The sequence below is a fragment of the Neodiprion fabricii genome, chromosome 1 (assembly GCF_021155785.1).
Source record: "Neodiprion fabricii isolate iyNeoFabr1 chromosome 1, iyNeoFabr1.1, whole genome shotgun sequence".
Classification (NCBI taxonomy): domain Eukaryota; kingdom Metazoa; phylum Arthropoda; class Insecta; order Hymenoptera; family Diprionidae; genus Neodiprion; species Neodiprion fabricii.
The window spans coordinates 36576093-36597888 of NC_060239.1; the positions used below are offsets into that span (position 1 = coordinate 36576093).

The window sequence follows — 21796 nt, forward strand, 5'->3', positions numbered from 1 at the left end:
CCCGTTGGATTGCCGAATGCATGTATCGTGAAGTAAAGACCGAGAAAAATGATTCTGCAAGTCAACGATAACGCAGATAGAATAAGGATCCAAGCTAAAAATCAACACCATCTTGTTGTGGATCTATTATAAGTTCTCCGAAGTACGAATCTTTATCTGACCTCCAAATCGAAGGATTACAAAGTTATCAACGAAAAATTTTTTTGCACACCAAATACGTTCTAACTTGACAACTGCAATGGGATTTATACATACAAGTACCACATTTCCAAACGAAATCTATTCAACTCACAAATGTAATAAATAAAAACGTATTTGGTACATTATGCATGGTCAAAATTGCTGTATCTTCGAATCGAAGGTGTAAATGGAAACCGTAATTATTATTCGAATAACGATTCAGTGTTCTTATAGTTATAGTCTATGTTACAAGATATTTAAAAATTACTACCTAAATTAGGTGTAAACATTTTTTTTTTTTCACTTTCAACAATAAAACGAATAAAACTGTTGCATTAAATGTACACGTTATATCTTAACAGAAAATGAATATTTAGCAAAATTTTAGATTAAATCAATCCGTGATCTTGTAGGTCTTGTATAATTAAATTAATAATAAACTTAATATGTATCGTCATCTTTATAGCCGATTTTTATTTTATTTTTTTACTTAAACGCGACACGCACTTTCTTTAAGGATATAAATTGCTTTGAAACTTATTTACTGTTCTCTCAAATCAAATCCAAATTCTATGGCTTCACGTTTGCAAAGTAAACTGCAAATGTTATAGATTACTGATTTTAATTTATTGTCCCATCATGCACTGCAGTCTTTGCGTTTTAAAATCATTTTACCAATGAACGAGTTCATTCAAAAATTGAAAGAGTATCATGAAAATCAATCTTTTCGTAACAGTTGTAAAATTAAGAATGACCATCAATTTGTTTTTGTCATTGGCAGAAGTCGAAAAATTTTCGTATTCGTCTTGAGTACCTGCATCAAGTTAATAAAAAAATATTAGTTAAAATTGGAGATCTCCATTTTCACAGAAAATGTATCACATTCCTAAGGATAATTTTTCAAATTCCACCAGTTCGTCTGTGCAAAAAGAGAAAAAAAATCCAATAATAACGTTCACAATTTAAATAGTCGTACTAAAACAAACTCGACGATTACGTGGTTGTAAAAATTTTTGTAGCTTCGGGCAGGATAACTTCCTCTTCAACATCGGCCAATGTAACGGTCAAAGGTAAAATTAAGGGCATCAAAATTTCTTGATGCTGCATGACTTGCTGTGCCGTAATGGTCTCGGCTTGTCTGGTAATAGTAATAGTTTTCACATTCTGAAGTTTCATAGTTTGCGCCTGATTGCTGGTTTGAACTCTTCCCTGGTTGGTGGAGTTTTGTGCTCTGTTTTGATTTTGCAATAAGTTTTGCTTGCACCTCTTGCTGTGCGCATATCGACTTCCATTGTTGTTAAACCTTCGATCACATGTCGGACAAGCGTACGGTCTTTGGCCGGTGTGGATGAATACGTGCTCTTTGAGTGATTTCAACCGTCTGAAATTCTTCGGACAATATTTACAGTGATATTTTGCTTCCCCTGTATGAGAGGTAAGGTGATTCGCCAATGTGTCGGCTCTGGCAAAAGCCCGTGAACAGTACTGGCAAATGTAAGGTCTCTCTTGCGTATGAGTTCTCATGTGCATCTTGAGATAAGCGTTTGTTGTGAAAGGTCGGGAACAAACTTCGCAAACGTAAGGCTTGATGCCATTGTGCGCCCTAAGGTGAGCGATTAAAGTCGTTGACTGAGTGAAGCTCTTTGAACAGATTTCGCACAGGAATCTTTTCGAGCTGTCTGTTTCTTTGTTTTTCTTGAAGTTCCTGTCATGTTTAGACAAATGATTTATCAGCTGTTCTTCTTTGGCAAAACGCTTGGTGCAACGATCACATTTGTATGGTTTAATCATATTGTGCTTAGCAACGTGTATCTTGAGATGCTCTCGCCTATAAAATTTCTTTGGACAAATATCGCAAAGGTATTTTTTACCTTCGTGGACCTGTATGTGGCGGAGCAAACCTTTCCTAGACGTATATCGCTTATTACACTCTGTGCACTCGAGGCCAACGATGTCAGTTCTTCTTTTCCTAGTTATTTTTTCTCCAGGTTTTCTTTCTTCCACCTGTGGCTCAATATCTCTTAAATCTTCCTCTGTCAAAATGCCTTCCATAACGTGCTTAGTCCTGTGCTCCTTCAGCATGTCGTTGTTTTCAAAGCTATCCCCGCAAATGTTGCACTTTCGTACTTGGTCTGGATTCTTTTCCGAACATTTGTCGTAGTGTGCTTTTAATTTATCTTTGCGGTAAAATTTAACGTTGCATATGTCGCACTCAAAGTTGGGTTCCTCATGCAGCAATTGATGTCGCAACAACGATTTTTTCGTACTGTATCTTTTCTTACAGGTCAAACATTCGTGAGTGTCCATAGGCCAATCCAAACCACCGTCAAAGTCCGAGTCGTCATCGGACACGCGATCATTTACCTTGCCCACCTTTTCATCCTTAATGTGCAGCTCCATGTGTTTGGTCAGTGATTGTTTGGAAGCGCATTTTCTGCTACAAGTCGCACATTGGTATTCCTTTTTTTCGGGTGTCTTCTTTTGTGGCTCCTCTCCATCATCACTGATTTCATTATCATCAGTGTTATTTTCAGTTTTAATTCTGTCAATGATCTTCTGCGCCTCTTTGGCTGCAATACGTTTTATTCGTTTATTGGGATCGTATTCTTCCCCGCGAATAACAGTTTTGTGATTCGTTGCTACAAGGTGATTTCGCAGGGTCAATTCATTTCCAAACGTTTTGTTGCATTGAGTACATTTGAATGATTTCATTCTACCGTGTTGCTCCATGTGTCGCCTCAAATGATCTTTTCTAGTGAATTGTTGGTTGCAGGATTTACATATGTATTTAGTGCCTGTGTGAGTTTCAAGATGCCTTGATAGAGACTTTTTGTGCGAATACACCATCGGACACTTAGGGCAACGCAAGCCTTTTATTTTGGAATGTCGAGTTTTTCTACGCACATAAGTTCCTTCATCTGCGTGTATACTTTCCTCCAATTCATCGACCTGTTTGATTTCAGCCTTCAGATCATCTTCTGTTAATACTCCCTCAATGACGTGTTGAGATCTATGATTTTTAAAAACTTCCAATTCTTCAAATTCCTCATTACACACGCTGCATTTAAGCATTTCGTGTTTGATCATGTGTTTTTCAAGTGCCTTTTTGCCGTTAAATCTTTCTTCACACTTTTCGCAATTATGATCATCGCTGTCTTCGTTGTAATCGGGATCTGAATCATTACTGTTATCGTAATTGTCAAAGTCCAAAGTATTCTCATCCTCGTGAAATGACACTTCTAGCGGCATCGGATCCTCTTTTCCATCTTCTTTTTCATTCTCGTGCTGCTTAAGGTGTTTATTGTATGATATTACGTATAGATATTCCTTACCGCAGTACGGACATTTGTTTGGTTGCTTGCCGGATGGAGAATGCTTCGTCTGCAACGTTACTTTTTGGGTTTTTTCAGGCACCTTTACCAGCGACATAACTTTCCTAACTTCCTCATGCGAGTGCATATGTTCCTTCAAAACGCCCTTCGACAAAAAGTGTTTATCACAGATATAACACATGTAATAAACCTTCTCGGCCTTGGTTAACTGACTCTGTTTCAAGCGAGAGCTCAAGTTGAGATTTTCAAAGTAATTATCTTCATCCGAGTCATGGTCAAGGACAGGGGCTCTCCGAGCAGATTTCCGTTTACTTTTCCTCGTTTCCATGTGCAACAAATCCTCACATGGTGACGCTTCTGCTTTAATGTCTATCAATCTTTGGTCAAAATTACCTCCTTTCCTTTCTTCATCCGCATGTACTTCACTTTTCTCATTCTGTGGATTCCTGTTCTTCCCTGAGCTGTCGGAAACTTCAGTTGTCGTCAATTCTTCCTTCAATTCTGATTTGCGTTGTGTTACATAACCATGTTCTTGAATGACCATGATACCGGGATCCATAACCATTTGGTCCCTAATTGATTCTTGTAGACGTTCGCTAGTCTCCATCATTTCTAAATGCGCTCTTTCTTCCTCTGCGAGTTTTTCGACCTGCAAAAGTGCCAAATGATCTTTCAAGAGTGAAGGCGCCACTTCCGCATCTTCCGAGTCATCGTGTTTGGATTCTGTGCTGAGTTGAATCTCATCTTCTATTGACTGTTCCTCTTTCTTTTGACTATTTTGATCAGTTTCCAAGTGTACCTCAACCTCGTTGAAGAATAATTCTTCCTTGAGATTTAAAGACACATATCTTTCTCGCAGAACACCATCCGCTTGCTCCACTTGCAGCTTGAATTCATAGGCCATTTCTAATTTTTCAGCGCAAGAAGCACACACATGTGTAGGTAAGCCATCTCCTGGTAACATCTAGGAAGTGGACAAAACAGATATTGCAAAATTATATCTCACAGGTAAGCTATAATTCAAATATTCATTATCTACCATTAACGATCTGTTTTATGATTGTGTTAATTACAGCATTGTAGATATCTAGTGAGAATTGATTTACTTATTGCATCCCTCAACCAGTGCCCTAAATATTATTACTGGTTCTAAGACAACGTTTTAAATGTTTCTCGCTTGGTACAATTTCAATAAATAACGAAGATTACAGTATTTTCTGACATTGAATTCACAAAATATGTACAACTTACAGATGCCTAACTAACACGTGCTTAACTATTGACTTTTCAAGTAAATAATATGTACCAGAAAATAGAATTAAATTCAGGAGAAAATGATAATCTGTATAATCTCAGATATCAACAACTGAGAAATAATTGATAAAAATGAAGATGAAGACACCCTGTTTTCACTGTCATTTTTTACACTTTTAGGTGTGATTATGAAATGTAGCACATCACACAGGGTATTTTAGTAAAAAGGAAGGTGTGAACAGTAAGTGTAGAGTCGTTTGACGTTGGAAATAACAATCTATGCTCAAATTTTTACGATGTAAACTTTCGATAGTTCGTATGCAAGTGGATTGGTTTTGAATGGTCTGTGCGTTTGCAAAGTTCGTGAGACTACGAAGGATGCGATTATGCTTTGGATCTAGAAGTGAATTTAAATATATGTGATATGAATGACAGAATACAGAAACTCTTATCGTAAAATTATAGTACACCTTAACCTGAAAATTACGTGTCTAACCTTAGCGGCGGTGAAGCTCATTGCTTTGGCAGATAACGAGGCAACGTCAGTTTCAACAAATAGGTCTTTCATTTCTGATCCCTCGAGCAAACATACTCGACATATTTCTACGACGGTTACAATGTTTTCCTCACTTTCCAGAGGTTCCGACGTATTTACCTTTTCGGCGTCCATGTTTTGTTTGGTGCCCCCAGGGCCGACACAACATGGCTATTGAGGACACCGTTCTAATGGGGTGCCAACACATGATGCTAATATATTCAAACCTTTCATTCTTCGTTCACTATGGATATTCATTTTTATTGGTGACTTAAAAAACTGACACATAATTCTCGTAGAATCAGGTTTCAGAACATTTAAAATGCGTATAATGTAACCAAGCAAGCATGCGAATGCCTGGATTTTCATGTACAGCAAAACGCTGCCGCAGTATTTTGCTGCCTGGTTCTTGGGCAATGGAAATGCCAAGAAAATAGATTATTCGCGTTCAGCGCGCACCAGGTAGCGCTAGAGTCCGTTTTGTGGGAAGTTTGTGGGGAGCCTAGTTATAGCGCGTATATTAGCGCTTCCCTGCTTCATTGCAAGGTCCCTAGATTAAACAGGTCAAGACACGCGTGTTCCAGTTTTTCTCACTATAAGAATAAATAAAACACTAGTGAGATAGAGATGCAATATAATTACAATCTGCCATCTAGCCCTGCGGCTCGCTTTTATCCGCCATTAACAGGCACTTTCCTTTTACGTCAATTTTCTGACTCAAAACTTAGGTATCGCTTTGTGTCAGAAAATTGATGTAAAAGGAAAGCGCCAAACATTAGGAAAATTAGGGATTTTTGCTCCTGCTCATCAACAACTAATTATACAAACTGAATTCCCTTCGTGATCCATATAGACCGTATGGACCAATGAATTGCGCGAACGTCTGTGACCACGACAATAAGCTTATAAGCAGAAGCAGAAAGTACACGATTAGGATAGATTTAGTTGGCAACAATGATAAGTTTAAATCTTTCGAATGCTCACAGGTTTTGGTCGAGGTTTTCCGTTACCTATTTCACGGTCGGTTCAAGACGCCTTGTGATTTTCCTCGAATATTTTTGTTGACCAAAAGTACCTTCTACAGCATGTAATATGAGTTTCCAAAGACCGAGCGATAGAAATCCTTCTGGTTCTCGTGAGTATTGAATCTTGCAGCTTGTTTAGTTTATATTATGACTTTCACGCTCGATTATGATGGGGCGTCAATGTCGGTTGCTGGGATATGTTTCTAATGTAAGAATTGAGAACGCTGACGGAGTATTTTGTCGTCTTCTGAGTACAGAACAAAATTTTATGAAATGAAGACTAACGAGCCTGCCATTCAGTCTATCCAGTCTGACAGTTACGGTACTTTGATGTAAATACCGGAACGCGGTTAAAAAAGTTGGATAAACTTTCTTTGGTACAACTTTGCCTCATATTGAATTTTCTGCATTGCTTGGCCTTCTCCGAGATCACCTTGACAACATTTTAATTGGTTTAATTTGTTGTAGGTGGTTCAGCGAAAGGTTTGACAGATACCGATGCTGGCAAAAGGTTGGAATTCGTTGCACCTTATCGAGATACAGGACCAAACGTACAGTCAGATTCTGCAGACAGCAGCCTAAGCAACTCCTTAGGAATCATTTATGACCGAGGTGCATGCATGGCAAATTTGGTATGTTCACAAAATCATAGTCAGTTTAGCGATATAGCAGACTCATTGTCAAGGATGAAAATCAATGCTGAAAACAAGCCCGAATGTCATTCTAACATGTCAGAAAATTCGACAACCAGAGATAAATTTCATTCAAATTCTATTATATCCAGAAATACACCAGAAGATAGTATTTACCACAGAACAGTCAATTCTCTAGCAGATACAAGGTTTTCTGAAATTTTGGCTGGTCGGTTGAATGATAGGGAACATGTTGAAGCCTCCGGAGATGATCAAAGTTTATTGAACATTGCAATTCACGAATTCACAGAGAACAATGTAACTGTAATACAGCCTACCTCGGATGGAGAGTTTGGTGAAAAAGATTCATATCTATCACCCTCGTCATCACATATGGACAGTGAATATGAAAGAGATGCCTTAGAAAGTGAAGGTTACCGCATCAGAAATAGATCGAAATATCATGTGAATTTTACTAACGTTGATGAACAAGGCTTGTATACTTCGGATAAAATTGGCAAACACAAAAATCGTCAACAGCCAAGGATAATATCTGACGAAACAGTGAACTTTCATGTCAATTTAGTAAAACCGCTTTTAAATAGACACGAGGAAAGCATGTCTAAGGATAAGAATGACAACATAGAAAAGAATACTACTGTCGATAATTCAGTCAAAGAGCACATGTTCATTTCTACGATCAGTAAGTCTGAACAATTGATTACTGCCGATATACGAACACCAAATTTGCGTGCTCTGCAATCTATCGAAGGCTGTCACAAGTCATCTACAAAAGTTGGTGTCAATGCAGATACCTATGGCAGTGAACTGATTACAGACATATCAAATTTATCAGCAATATGTAATTCCAAAGTAAACTCGACAGGCTACCATGAGGTAAACACTTCTAAAGTTAAAATATTCAGAAGATTATCTCAACAATTCTATCAATCACCAACAAAATTTACGGAAGACTTGATTACGCTAATCGAAGAATCTGTGTTGCATTCTAAGCTTGAAGATGTTCATGCTTCGGATGTCAGTTTGAGCAGACTGACAGAAGAATTCAGGAAAATCTGTCAGTACAAAAGGATTGAAGATGAGTCTGTGCCTGAGTCTGCTTTTGGCACATCATTTCAAATCTTATCTTCTCAATCAGGATTAAAAAATCAAACTGTCGGCAATGTCAGCTCTACAAATGCAGTGGCAGCACTATCGCCCAAGCATAATTTTACCAAATTTGGCGGGGGCAAGAAAGTTTATCGCAAAACGCCCAGACGAGTGATTAAACCATGCAGTATGCCAAATTGTGCCAACGTTTCACCTGGAACACCAAAAACTACTTCAGACACTAATTACATTCCTGATGTCAATAACAGTACTGCAACTTTTGAGCTCTTTGAAAATTTATGTTGTGCTAATTCGCCTAATAAACAAGAACAGAGAGTTCAGATGGCCGATTTAGATGTCACTGAAATTCTGAACATGGAAGATTACATACGAAAGAGTGACAGGCAAATGGCTGCCCTTGAGGAAAGCATTCAATTTCTCGAAGAAATTGAAAATGGGGTAAAGCAGTTTTCCCACAATGAAAATGTACAACCAACCTTGAAAGAGTCTGAAGCTCAGAGTGGTACAACAGTGGTTGAAAATAATGGGCCTAATGAGAACAATATGGAGGTGAATGGAAAAGGAAATTGTCAGAAAATTGATAAAAATTGTGAAGTTCGACTAATCGAAAAACGAAGTAAATGCTTTGAGGAAGCTCGTAAAGTATTTGAACAGCAGCAGAGTTCTGTGAATGTTAAATGCACGAGTAAAGTATCAGCTTCACATGAAAATCAATCCTTGTTGGAGTCCGTCTCCAATGCTGGATTTGTAAGCACACTTTCAGCATGCGTGGATTATTTTGATGAAATAAGGGCTGTACGGAACTTTCAGAAATCATTGCAATGTATACTCGAATGTTCAGAGGAGACTGAATCAGTCAAAGAAAGTACAGAAGATTCCAGGCAGTTGGAATATGTTGAAGCCATTATCCTGCCAATAAGAAATCGTAACAATATACCAGGTCCAAAATCGTCGGCGACTTCAAAACCAGATCCTGATCTTGGAAAATCGAATTTGATTACGCAAACTCATCTGTATCTGTCTGGTAGTCCAAGATCACCTAACCCTGGAGACCGACTCAAAAGTCCAATGAAAACTCGTCGTCTGTCACCTGGTGGCAGGCGTTCACCTGGCACCCAAGCATCTTCTGTATTGGCAAAAAAAATCAAAAGCCCCGTATCGCCATCAAGAAGGCAAAATTCGCATAGAGTTAAAACTAACGGGCGCAAACCGCAATCGGAGATTACAACGCCTGAAAATCGAAGAATCAACTGTGAGAATAAACAAAGGGCATTGTCTGGTCGATCGAGAAATAAATCTACTGCACATCTATCATTGAAATTGAAGCCCGCAGCTAGTTCTCCCGGCCTCACAGATGTAACCAATATCAATAAACCACAGATAATACCAAAAATCGTTATAACAAATTCAACTCCTTGCGATTTTGAAAAAAAATCTGTCTGCTCAAGGAATACTTATGAGAATGTCGAAATCGATTGTAGGAAAGAACTTGGCTTTTCTGAATCAGTCACACCGAAAGTAAGGAAAACAAGATACTTCGTTACACCAACAAATAGCAACCAACCGGCGCGTGCCAAAGTTACGTACAATAAAAAATTCTTCGATTTTCGAACACCGGCCAAATATAAAGTTCCTTCGAAGAGTCCGTCCTCGCCAGGAATAATGAGAGTAAATTATGACTCAGTTGAGAGTCCGGTGGCAATGTACATAAAAGGCACCGAACCGAATCTTATAAAAAATGTGAAAAGCAAGACCAACGAAAGAATGCTGACTCCACGATCTATAACTCCAAAATCAAGATCTAAGGTTAGCTCGCCGATACTTGCTAGGTCTCCACGATTGTCACCAACACGAGAGACTGCAAGATTGAAATTCGAACTCAGTCCTGCAAAAAGAAAGAAAGGAAAACAAGAGTTCAGTGACATTTTTAACACTGCGCTATGTGAGGTAAGCCTTGAGTTATACTTGATTACTTTTTCACACCTTTTCAGTTTTACTCTTGCAAGACCATTTTCCTGACTAAAAAACTAACAAGAGATATTTTTCCTGAAAATAATTCAAGTTCAATATTGTTGCTGAATTTACTAAAAAATGGACATATGTGGCAGAATTTACATTTGAAATAAATGGAAGCTACAATTACTTCCTTGTAGAAATGTGCATCAATATTATAATCCAATTTGTTTTTTTTTTTGTCTCATTTGCGCGAAAAAGAAAATGATACTAACTTTTTGTTTTTAACCATTTGTATGTGTAACTGTTCTAGAGTGATCCTTCATCAATCATTGGTACAGAATGCATATCCAAGTCACCATTTCCAAACATCTTCTATAAACCAGCGTCCTGTGTAAAAATGGTAAAAAAAAAAGCACAAACATGTGTAATGTTCAAAATTACAATTGTCGAATTGACTATTTTTCTATGAAGAATTTAAACCTGCTTGGTGCCTGTAAAGCAGTTTCTAACTTTAATATTATGTTATCGATATTGGAAATCTCTAAATAAATACTACTGGGTATTTCCTTTTTCGCAATTCGAAATACCGGACAAATTATGTTGGTAGTTGCGTCGTAAATACGTTTGTCTCGTGGATTTTAACATGCATGCTAACACAGGGCTTTATCACGAAATGCTTTTATCGTTTTCTTAACACTTTCCAAAGTATTTACACGATATTTCCTCTGTTCGGTAATAGAATGAACTATTGTGTTTCAGGTCGAAGAAACTCTACCGAAGAAACGTAGACCAAAGGTCTTGGCATCCGGAGTTGTCGCGAAGTTGATTTACCGTCATGAAGGTATTTATAAGCGATTATAAATTACACAGACAGTCATCTATACTTTTGAATTTGTTATCAGCAGTTGGGAACATATCTTCAAAGCAGTAGATTCAGTGATTCTATTTATTTTTTATCGTTTGATTGCGGTATTGACGATTGATTATTTATCCATAGGACGCCTCGAATCAACGAAACAAGCACCGAAACAAGCACAGATAGCAGATTCGCGTCGGGCAGCTCATTTCGACACAACAAAGAGTTCGTCACAAGATTCAGGAGATGTATCTGTGCTGCATCAAAGGCACGCCACGAAAACGAATTATTTGATAAAGAAGAAATGAATACTCCGTTACTTTATTTGAGATCTAAAGATGCTTTACTTTTGTTTATTTTAATTATTAATAATTTTGTTTTTAATTACCTTATTCGCGTCAAATTTATAATACAGATATATGGGTCGGTACTTCGCCATCATTTGATTTATAGTACCCATTGTCCAAAAATTAAAAGTTACTTAACCATCTTGATTACGTGATAGGGTTTCAGTTTTATTAGGTTACTCTAATGTTGTAAAAACAACAATTTTTGAAACTTTACGTAATTGAAAAAGAAGAGATACTTTCACGATACTCGAACAAATTATCTGATATATACATTCCGTTATCATACATTCCATAAATATTTTATTATTTTAACGTATAATATAAGCATCTTGTTATAACTCTATATCACGTATCATAAAACTATTTCCAAGTTACCTTATTTTCATTTATTAAAGTTTTACGATTTAAGTCGCATGCAGTAAGCAAGTACGTAGTACAAAAAGTGTAAGAAATATACTTGGGAAACAGGACCCTCCATATTTTCTGATTGTACTACCATTAGTGCGGAAGGTAGCGTTGAAAATGAAAAACTCATAATATGCCGGCTGATTTTGATATTGATAGTTCATCTCGTATAATTAATCAGTTTCGATCTTTAGTTTTCTTTCTTGGGATCAATATTTTAGGACCTCACCCGTTTCCGCACTACCGCAGGAATAGCGAGTTCCGCTACTTTTCGTTTATTCTTAATGAAGGTTCATCAAAGAGCCTGGCAACTACTCCTTTGCAGCTATAAGTAATACAAGTTAAAAAGACAAATATTTTCTAAATTTTAATTGTATAATCGAAGTAAGTCTTATAACGAACTATCTCCATGAATCCAAGTAATATAATATGTGGATACATGTATAATAATTACTATAGTAATAATTTTTTCAAGTTTTATAAATTTTCATAAATGTTTATCTATCAATAAATGGTGGAATATACATGTACAATTTGATTCGTGATTACCATATTACCGTTGAGTTTATTATCCGGTGATTAGCGAACCGTGTTCTCAAAAGATTATCTGCTCTATTAAAATGCAGAAATATAAAGCCGAAACGGTTGTGAAATACATATTTCCGAAACATTTATTATTCATTAATTATCAAGAAAAATACATGCATATAAGTTACTTGGTATTTCAAAACTTTTACATACTCGATGTAATTATTCTTACATCGCGATTTGTCAAATTTATATTACGGTTATATATATAATAATTGTGCTCATGTAAATCCGGAATTCTAAACTTTACAATTAGATTCAGTCAATTATTCGTGCGCGTACAAAATATATGTATAACAATACCTTACACTATGTGTATATTATGTATATACCTATAAAATAAATTATCAATTTAGGAATCTTCAAATAAATGGAATTAAAATTCAGTACTGGAAAATTTGATGTGCTGTACAAATGATGAAGTAGGGTAAAATTATCCCGTTTCTAGAAATATTGTAAATTCATTATATTCTACGGCACATACGTCAATATATGTATGTAATTATTGACTTATTTGAGGGCAATTTCTATTGTACTAGTTTCGTGTTAAAATTGAAAAAGTCTTATAATCATCGGTAATCACAATATTTTAGTACCTAAAATAGTACCAATATTCAAGAAAGTACAAAACTATCGACTATTATTTTTATCACAGATATGAAGTTTGCATTATAAACTTAGGCACGAAGTTTCGGATATCAGGGAAAGTCGATCGAAGGAGTAAATTATCATTCTTTGGCTGTTTCAGTTAAACTAATTAAGATTTGTGAAAAACTCAAATTCATTCAAAGGTCATTTTCTTTTTCTTCCAGCTGCGTTTCATGTCCAGTTTATGTCAATGTGCTTAATTTTTCATTCAATAGGTCTAGATTAACATTATTTTTTGTTTTTCTCTTAATGTACCGATTTTTCGTTATCAAGTAAGCTTGTGCGCGCGATTATTCATCGATAAGAAAAGCTGCATGGTAGTTCCGCAGATTGTTTGATGTTATAAATCACGGAACTACGTTTCCTTGGCTGCAGGTAAGACGGTAAAACTCCTTCTTCAGAGAGTCGAATATTTCAGAGTTTCGCAGGAACTCATATTGTTCGAGTTCCTAAAAATTCATAATTACTGATTATCGACTGTAAACAATACAAATAACCGATGCATAAATTATTCGAGAGCCGCTAAACTTACGGAAAGTATTTGATCTCTCTTTAAATGGAAATGAGTTGCTATGACATCTTCAAATCCAGATGTTGGCTTGCGCATTTGATCAATCATACCGAACTGTATGTTGTTTGTTATTAACACTTCTTTGGAAATCCTAAAAATGTATGAGTAGACGAATGAAAAATAATTCCAGTATTTTCAGTTCTGGCGTTAAATACTCGAACCGGCCGTTGGGAAGTAAATTGAACGTGTACGTTATATCAACAAAATATTGCTTTCTCACCCCGATTCCTTGCCGCTTCTATATTTCAAATATTCACCAGATAATCGAAGAGGGAGATATTTGGTTTGGATGAACGTTAGCACCTGAAATTAAACAAAAATTTTATTACCATTAGAATATCGAATAACCAGTGATCATTTTTTTAGATTTCCCGAAATTTATTTTATCTGCAATAAATATCGAAGTTTTTTTTATAGATTCATTTTTAATATTTAGAAATTAAAAGATTCGTAGATTTTCCCATACATTCACGATAATATCAAATTAATCTTAAAAGCTGAATCAGCTTCAGAGTCGATCGTACAAATACAATCTTTCAATCCTTAGTTTCACATGTCAGGATGGCCGAGCGGTCTAAGGCGCCAGACTCAAGGTTCAACCTTCTCAGCGATGCTGAGTGTTCGAGGCTTCTGGTCCTCTCTGAGGGCGTGGGTTCGAATCCCACTTCTGACAGATACTTTTTTTTTTTTTTTTCTTAAACTGATAATTATGCATCAATAAATTCTTTAATGCAATTCAAAATAACTTGACAGAAGAAAGCAAAATGGACTCTGAATAATAACGTTCTACACTGAGAAAGATTTCGTTAAATAAACTGTTTGAATATTGTTGGCATTATGAAAAACGAGGTACGCGTAAACATTTTGCGTCTAGGAATAACGACGTTAATAGTTGTTGTAGTTTCTGGCAATAACTTTGTTCATCGGTTGGAGTTCAACTTGCGGTACGTACTTCTACACGTTTTTAGTCAAATTAATTCCAATGTTCTAAAACTTTTTACGTATACTCAAATTTTCACACAGATATCCATTGACCTGGGCGGCATGGAAGTGCCCTACTTTCGTACGAATTTAATCAGCACGTGTTTATCTGTCGACGTACTTTTGACCTTCAGGCAAAGAATAGTCCAATATGCGTCAATCGGCATCACGATGAAACTATTCCGTTTGTTTTTTGTGTTAATTTTGGCAGTGCAGTGACAAAAAATCAATGCAAACACAAACATTACACGTCTGTGCAGCATGTATAAATGCATCAAATGGATTGACCTTATTTTTTTCCATATTCCCGAAGAGTATAGAGCATGGAACGTTGAAGTTAAGATTATTGCGATCATCGATGGAATTCCTAAGTACGTTATTAGACTAATGAACAGTCAGCGGACGTTTTCTTTGATTAATTATCATCACAGCCCTAGCAGGTTGGTAAAATAATCCAACATGTATTAGTAGTGAACATAACATTGAAAGCCGACAATCGATTAACAGAGACAAGTTTTACTCTTGCGCGAAAACAGGCCTTCTTACTGTCTGCTGGTAAACCATCAAACCCATCATGGGGTCCGCCAAAAATGCATGGGAAATCCAAGGTAAGTCGGATCACTTCAATTAGGTGTAAAATATGCTATTGATACTAAACGTGCCGTTGATTAAACGTATTTATTGTGACGAAAAGCGTGAGCGTAAATTTCCTGTTTATAACCGAATGACGTTCTTTTAATTTCAAGATTTAAAAACCGCCGAACCGCGGGAAGATTTCTATTCCGCACTGACTCCCGTGACGTATTTTGGTCAAGTTACTGGAATTTTTCCACTAACCATAAAAGGAACCTTTGATAAAAGACACTATTCAAGAAGTTACGTGGTGCTGATACACGGAATGGCAGTTTTTGTTACGATAACGGGAAATCAACTGCTGTGGACTACTGACATCACAAAAATGCATGGAGTTAATCTCTTTCCCATACAAACTAAACCATGAATTTACTCGATAGTATCCTGCACTAAACTAAAATCACCCCATACACGATCAAATCTGATTTCTTTCGACGTTGATAAGTCAGACAATTTCCTTGTACTATATTATTCGAAAAACAAGAGATTCGAAGTACAAATATCTCGAAGTCGTCTCATCAATGGCTGATGCTTATCGGACTTATGGAAGGCAGGTGTGTGAAATAACGGATTGTGTAAAAGCAACATCAATATTCAATAGTTACGCATCGGTATGAAGGGGTCTCACTTCCCATCCAAGTTACCTGGTTTCAAACCGAGTGCAAAGTGGCGAAACACCATCAAACCAATCATGGTTGTGGTCAAAAACGCATGGGGTGATCATGGCGAGTCTGACGTCATTGGTTGCGAGATATTTCGGTAGCACTTCTTCCTTTAACGTTGATTTATGACGATATCATTGCTCCTTCAATTGCAAGATGCGAGAACATCAGACTCAGATTTTTACTCTCTACTGAATCCGGCTGCTTATATCGGCCTGGCAACTGGAACATTTCCACTGACGTTAAAAGGACCCTTGGGGGGTAGAAAATACACAAGTTACTCGGCGATGATCTACGGTGCGGTTGTATTCTCTTTGGTAATCGGTGGTTTGTTGTTACGGACGAAGGAGACTCACAAAAGGAATGAAAAGTACGTTAGAAATTGTGCACATTACAAATTGAGCCTATTCTTAAGTTTTCAGATGTAATAGATACTGTCAGACAGCAGGAAACTATACTGCGGAATATTGGAAGTCGACTAGATTACAGAGCCGAGTCTAACCGAAGTAACATTCGCCTTGGAATATTTTTATTCACGATTTTCACTCTTTATCTCTATGACTTTTATTGTCAGTTTGATTTTAACTTGGGGTACGTATTATTTTATACACATAATATACAATATCCGTAAGTCTAGTGGACTTATGCCTTGTACTGTGAGTACTGATATTTTAATTTTGCAGCTCACCATTAAACTGGTTCGCATGGATAAGCCCGAACATTGTACAAAACGCGTACACGTTTCTATTCGTCGAAGTGATTCTTATTTTAAGGAAAAGATTCAGGATTCTGAACGATCATTTGAAAAAAATCACCCAAGAGATAAACGATTTCCCTGCATCGGTGGTAAAAATTATTCCCCAGATTTTATAAAACTGCAATTTGGCCGATTGATATTCTCAATCATCTACTTATTTCTGCTGATCGATAATGAAAAAAAAAAAAAATAACAAATACTCGAAAATTAATTTCATTCGATTGATGCGTACTTTATAATTTTCCTGGCTAACCTGAGGTAGATAGCAGAACATACACCGTAAAATACAACCATAAGTAATGATGAACTTCGAATTTTGATATTTAATATTGTTAGTGTGACTACAATCAATGAATTTTACAAGTTAATAGAATTATTGTTGAAACCGAACTTAAGAATCGATCAAAATAATTTGTTGATAAATGTGTTTTAATTATTTCAATGACGCATAATGATAGTTGGCACGACTCGAAACAATGCAATTTATATAGCATTTGAATAATTAACAACAAATCAAAACTATTCATCTCGACAAATTTCATCTTTTCCAATTCGATTCTGCTAGGGTATATATGTAAAGAGCGAAAGAGTGAAAATTGAGATTTCAACCGAGCGACAAGAGTGTTTAAAGCGATAAATTGTTTTCATACACTCTGTAAATTGACTTATCGACGAAAGTCATCAAATACCGCGCGTCGGGCGTCCAGTTTTTTCATTTGAGTACACGGACATTGACAATCACACGGATTTCTAATAAACTGTAGCCGCTTTATCAGAAATCTCTCCAACTTTTGTGTGCTAAAATTTCAGGAAGTTGAATATTTCATCGGTTTGATCTTTTCGCTTAGTCTGTAATTCGTTGATGCTCCCTTTAGAAAAGCACAGTAAACCTACAAAGTCAGTTCGAAAATATTTACGACGTGTGTTTGATAGACGGTAAGTTGCAAAAAAGTCGTAGCTAAGAGTAACTGAAAAAATAAATATTAGATATTTTGAAAGTGATGCATGTAATATAAAATAACGACGTGATCTGAATTATTCTGACGCTGATGTTTAACCTGATGACATATCAGCGTTATTGATACGTAAAAGTGAAACGGGGAAATGGAATAATAGAAGCATTGAAGTTTCACCCACGCGACAAAAAAAATTCGAATTTTTCTCGTCTTTGACCCTTACCGAATGAGCGTTTAAACTTTAATATTGTGGCTTTTCAGCTGGCTCACAGCATATCCTGCCAAGGATTACAAAAGTAGAAGGTGGAGAAGTTTGAGATACGTTGCAGAATATACACTGGCAGAGAATTATCGAACCGAGCATGAAACGTGTGCAAGATAATGTTTGGAGTGTCAAAGGTGAGTATGACCTTAAGAGGTATCAGAAAAGAAAAATACTCGCCATGATTTCGTTTCGTGGACAAAGAAAGCGAAGGGTGTTCAATCACGCCAAACTGATTGATGCGAGCATCGTGGCACATTTTTGGTGTCATTTTCATCAATTATCAGTTCAAATTAGTGTCTGATGAGCAAGAATCACTCGAACTGATGCTGTTACTTGATTGTTTGTCTAATTTCAAGGTTCGAGGAAACCCGATTTGGACTTTTATTCCGTACTAAAACCCGTTACGTACTATGGCTACGTTACCGGGACATTTTTGTTGACATTGAAAGGGCGGATTGGAGCAAGAAAGTACTCGACGAGTTACGTTGCGATCATCTATGGAGTAGTTATTTTCTCCCTGATCATGGTAGGAAAGATCAGCCTAATACAAGACGGCAATGCAACGCAAAAGTACATTTCATTATTTGTTACTACTCAGAATACCTAATTCAGATCATTACATATACCAAATGATACGTTGGTTCTTAGTATTGATTACGAAATTTTGTCTCCAGCTTGAAAGTCAACAAAGTTGTAACTACAAGTCAAGATATGGTGATCGTATTCAGCCTTGTCTCGGTGGTTGCAATATTTTCGTCTCTTGTACTTGGCAAAGAGAAGGTATTTCCAGTGGCGCTTGTAAGGTAGATGATATAATTCGTTGTATTCCAGCGTGATGCTTGGTGGACGATTTTTTCAGTTAGCAACTGTCCTCAACGACATCAGGAATAACGATAAATTATTGGGCCAGATTGGAATTCGACTGGACTACGCGAAAGAATTCAAGCGGAGCTACGTTCGCCTGGGAATATATGTATCACTCATTTTAATAATTTCAATGCTTCAGGATTATTCTAACAAAGAGTTATCCTTCAGGTGATTACTTCAAATATACGAATGCAACGAGAATACTTGAATGAGAATGTGGCTGGCTGCTGGTACAAATGAGAAAATCAAGTTTGTTACATTTTTTTGCAGATTTCTAAAGTCCTGGTTGATTTCTAAATTATCTATGATTTGGACAAGGGCTTGCACATATTTATTCATAGACGTGATTCATCTACTGAAGGAAAGATTTAGGCTTCTCAACGAACATTTTATAAAAGTGACCCAGAGAACACAGGAATCTGGATTTGAGGTAGAAGACATCAGGTCATTAAACAAAAGAGTCATATTTAGATAATGAATGTTACCTCGAAATTTAAACATTTTGCATCGAGGTTGTGAATTGTTTTTTTTGTTGATTTTATTCGACAGAGCATTAAAACAAATTTTCCGCATAATTTTCAGACAGTATTCAGCAGCTGTAGAATTTCGGCGAAAGTCCGTTCGATTGCTTTGGCGCATAGGAATTTGTGCAGATCGGCAATGGAACTTAATCGGATATTCAGTGTCACGATAGTAAATCTTCAAGACCTACGTTACTTTTATAATTTATACATCACAAAATTCGTTTGTCCGCGAATAATAGTCATTTTTTTGTACAGGTTGTTGCGCTTCTTTATCACTGCATACGCTTGCTAGTTTCCTTCTACTTTATATATGGAACAATTACCAATCCGGCTCTCCAGCAGGTTGAATTAGCTCTACACCCAATTTCTAACGCATTGACGAACTTGTTTCCGATTATCCTCTTAGTAGCGGTTTGCACCTTGGCAAAGAATCAGGTGAAATATGTGTTGGTGTGAAAAAAAAGTTCTAAACGAATCGCATCATCATTTAAGTCGAATGGAGTCACAATACTTTGCGACTTTTCGTTTTCAGGCTTCTTCGACAGGAAACCTGATTCATGAGTTCAAGTTCAGCGAGCTCGACTCAGTGTTGAATGATGCGGTACGGAATACGATTTTTATGCGCGTATCAATCTTTGTCTGCAACTTAACTTTCTGTACGGAGTTTAAACGACGAAAACTGTTGACCTGGTTATTCGGCCGATAGTTGGTTCGACCGATTAATTCAGTTGCTTTGCTTATCGTCAGGCAGTGAACTGAACCCTGGGAATAATCGACGAGTTTATTCCTTTGTTACATAACGTACTATTACTTTCCTGTCACAATCATTGTTTCGAAGATGTTTTTCATTCGGTCTTCTTTCTTTCGGGGTTGACAGTGACCAGTGAATTATGCAAATTATGTAATTCAGTAGCTATACGCATAGTAGAGAACAATGTGATAGTGGTTATGATTTGCGATGAATAATCAACGAGCATAATAGCCTGATGGTGACAATAATTATGCTTTCGCTTCCAGATTCAATTATTCTCGTTGCAGCTGCATCACGATAAAATCGAGTTCTCTGGACTCGGATTATTTCCATTGGATGCAACTCTCGTTCAATCAGTAAGTAATGATTATTAATCATTCACAGCCACCAAACGTGTCGTTATATTATATTATACGTCGCGTTCGACGGTGAAAAACTTCCATGAAAGAGAGACAGAATTTCCCAACCACTTTCGATCCATTGTTTAAATTGCAGATAGCTGGAACTGTGACCACGTATCTAATCATTTTGGTACAATTCGATACTGCAACGGAGAATGTCAAAACGTCATGCGAAGAAGCGGCAAACGAGTGACTCACATTAAGAGCAGTTTCGATTAATTGCGTTTCAGTGAAAGAGTTTTGGTAACGCAACGAGACGTACACGGTAGATTCGTTTGACCTTATTCTCCAATGACTCACCTTATTCACGAGGTTTATCATCTTCTACAGTCTCAATGATACGCTGCAATATTGTACCAAGGTTCATTACGATCAATAAATAGCGACTGAAATTTACAAAATTTGGTTTCATCAAAGAGCCTAGCTGAATAAGCATATTAAACACGCCCCCCAAGATTTTCGGCGAGAATTGGAAGCAAAAAATGAGTCATCCCAAGAAACACACTTCCATCAAATTCGATTCCTCCCACCTTCCTATTCAACGAGGGTTGAAAGATGGAGCATGTTTTCGTTTTTTATTTTTATTTTCGATCATGTTAAAACTATCGTATTGAAAAAAATTAAAGACGTGGAGCTGGGCAGAATACTTGAAAAAAAATTTTCAAAATTCTGTGTTGTATGTCAAGTGTTTGAGCAGCCAGCCGAAGTGAAATGACTCTCGCCTTTTGGAGTCGGAACAAACAATATGAAAAATCACGGCGCGAATCCAAGAGGTCGAGGGGAAAACCCTGGTCGATTTGGCGCGGAATGCCTCACGTCTAGTGCAAAATCAAACAGTTTTAACGGGCGGAGACATCGAAGTCAAACCAAAATGGCGAAGGATCCGGCAGGCGGAAAGACGAAAGTACGACCCGCGATGCTCGATGCCAATATCTTATGTGCAGACCCGATTCGCTGACTTTATCGATTATACCGTTTAGCTTTTCTCAAACTGAAATATACCAGGACGAGTAAGGGATTTTCGGGTTCATGTACGGACAAATATTCGAATAGTTTGCAACTAAAAGCTATTCGTTTCGATGAATTTCGCCATTTCTAGTTTGATTCTGTAAGTAAATATCTATAGAGTAGGGAACAAATATTGGGATTTCAATCGTGCAATGAAGGAACATAAAGCGACACAGTTTTTTCATACACTACAAAGTACAACGACCTATCAATGGAAGTAATCAGACAACGCGCGCTGGGCGTGTAATTTTTTCACGTGAGTACAACAATCAAATGTTTTGTCATTGCAGACATTTTATCAGTAATCTCGTGAGCTTTTCTGTAGTACAATTCCAGGAATTTCAATATTTCATCGGCCTCCTTCTTTTGGTCCGTATTCAATTCGTTGCGGGAAAAAGTGTTTGAACAGTTTCAATCACATCAGTGAGTCTGAGCCCATTGTCAAACTTATTGGTGTCGTGAATGCAGCCTTTGGAAAGGCACAAGATCCGCCAAAAAACTAGAGTTCAATATTGCGTGATAATATAA

The 21796-nt window shown here is 36.9% G+C and overlaps 3 protein-coding genes and 1 non-coding gene across 8 annotated transcripts in view; 2 read left to right on the plus strand and 2 right to left on the minus strand.

Annotated features, from left to right (window-relative positions):
- Window positions 1-408: 408 nt before the first annotated feature.
- Window positions 409-5639, minus strand: LOC124188045 (zinc finger protein 808-like). Its single transcript, XM_046580313.1, has 2 exons — window positions 5263-5639; window positions 409-4476 (listed from the first exon to the last, which is right to left on the minus strand). Exons 1-2 carry the CDS (start codon window positions 5434-5436, stop codon window positions 1174-1176), a joined length of 3477 nt encoding a protein of 1158 aa, XP_046436269.1. The 5' UTR covers window positions 5437-5639; the 3' UTR covers window positions 409-1173.
- Window positions 5640-6257: 618 nt separating this feature from the next.
- LOC124188044 lies at window positions 6258-12186 on the plus strand. 3 transcript variants are annotated; one of them, XM_046580309.1, is made up of 5 exons: window positions 6258-6436; window positions 6795-10036; window positions 10356-10445; window positions 10805-10886; window positions 11043-12186. In XM_046580309.1, exons 1-5 carry the CDS (start codon window positions 6394-6396, stop codon window positions 11207-11209), a joined length of 3624 nt encoding a protein of 1207 aa, XP_046436265.1. In that variant the 5' UTR covers window positions 6258-6393; the 3' UTR covers window positions 11210-12186. The 3 variants fall into 3 exon arrangements, with proteins under 3 accessions (XP_046436265.1, XP_046436266.1, XP_046436267.1); XM_046580311.1 differs by lacking the exon at window positions 6258-6436 and having other exon boundaries at window positions 6801-6958; window positions 7269-10036; XM_046580310.1 differs by lacking the exon at window positions 10356-10445 and having other exon boundaries at window positions 6259-6436.
- The window catches only part of LOC124188046, a 29357-nt gene continuing 19426 nt past the window's right edge, over window positions 11866-21796 (minus strand). For all 3 annotated transcript variants that reach the window (XM_046580315.1, XM_046580316.1, XM_046580314.1), the window contains 3 exons: window positions 13684-13766; window positions 13425-13554; window positions 11866-13341 (listed from right to left, as the gene is read on the minus strand). In XM_046580315.1, the coding sequence (XP_046436271.1) occupies window positions 13240-13341; window positions 13425-13554; window positions 13684-13766 (315 nt within the window). In that variant the 3' untranslated portion in view covers window positions 11866-13239. The remainder of the gene's footprint in view (window positions 13342-13424; window positions 13555-13683; window positions 13767-21796) is intronic.
- Trnal-caa lies at window positions 14019-14136 on the plus strand. The gene is made up of 2 exons: window positions 14019-14056; window positions 14092-14136. It is a non-coding gene; the product is annotated as a tRNA-Leu (tRNA).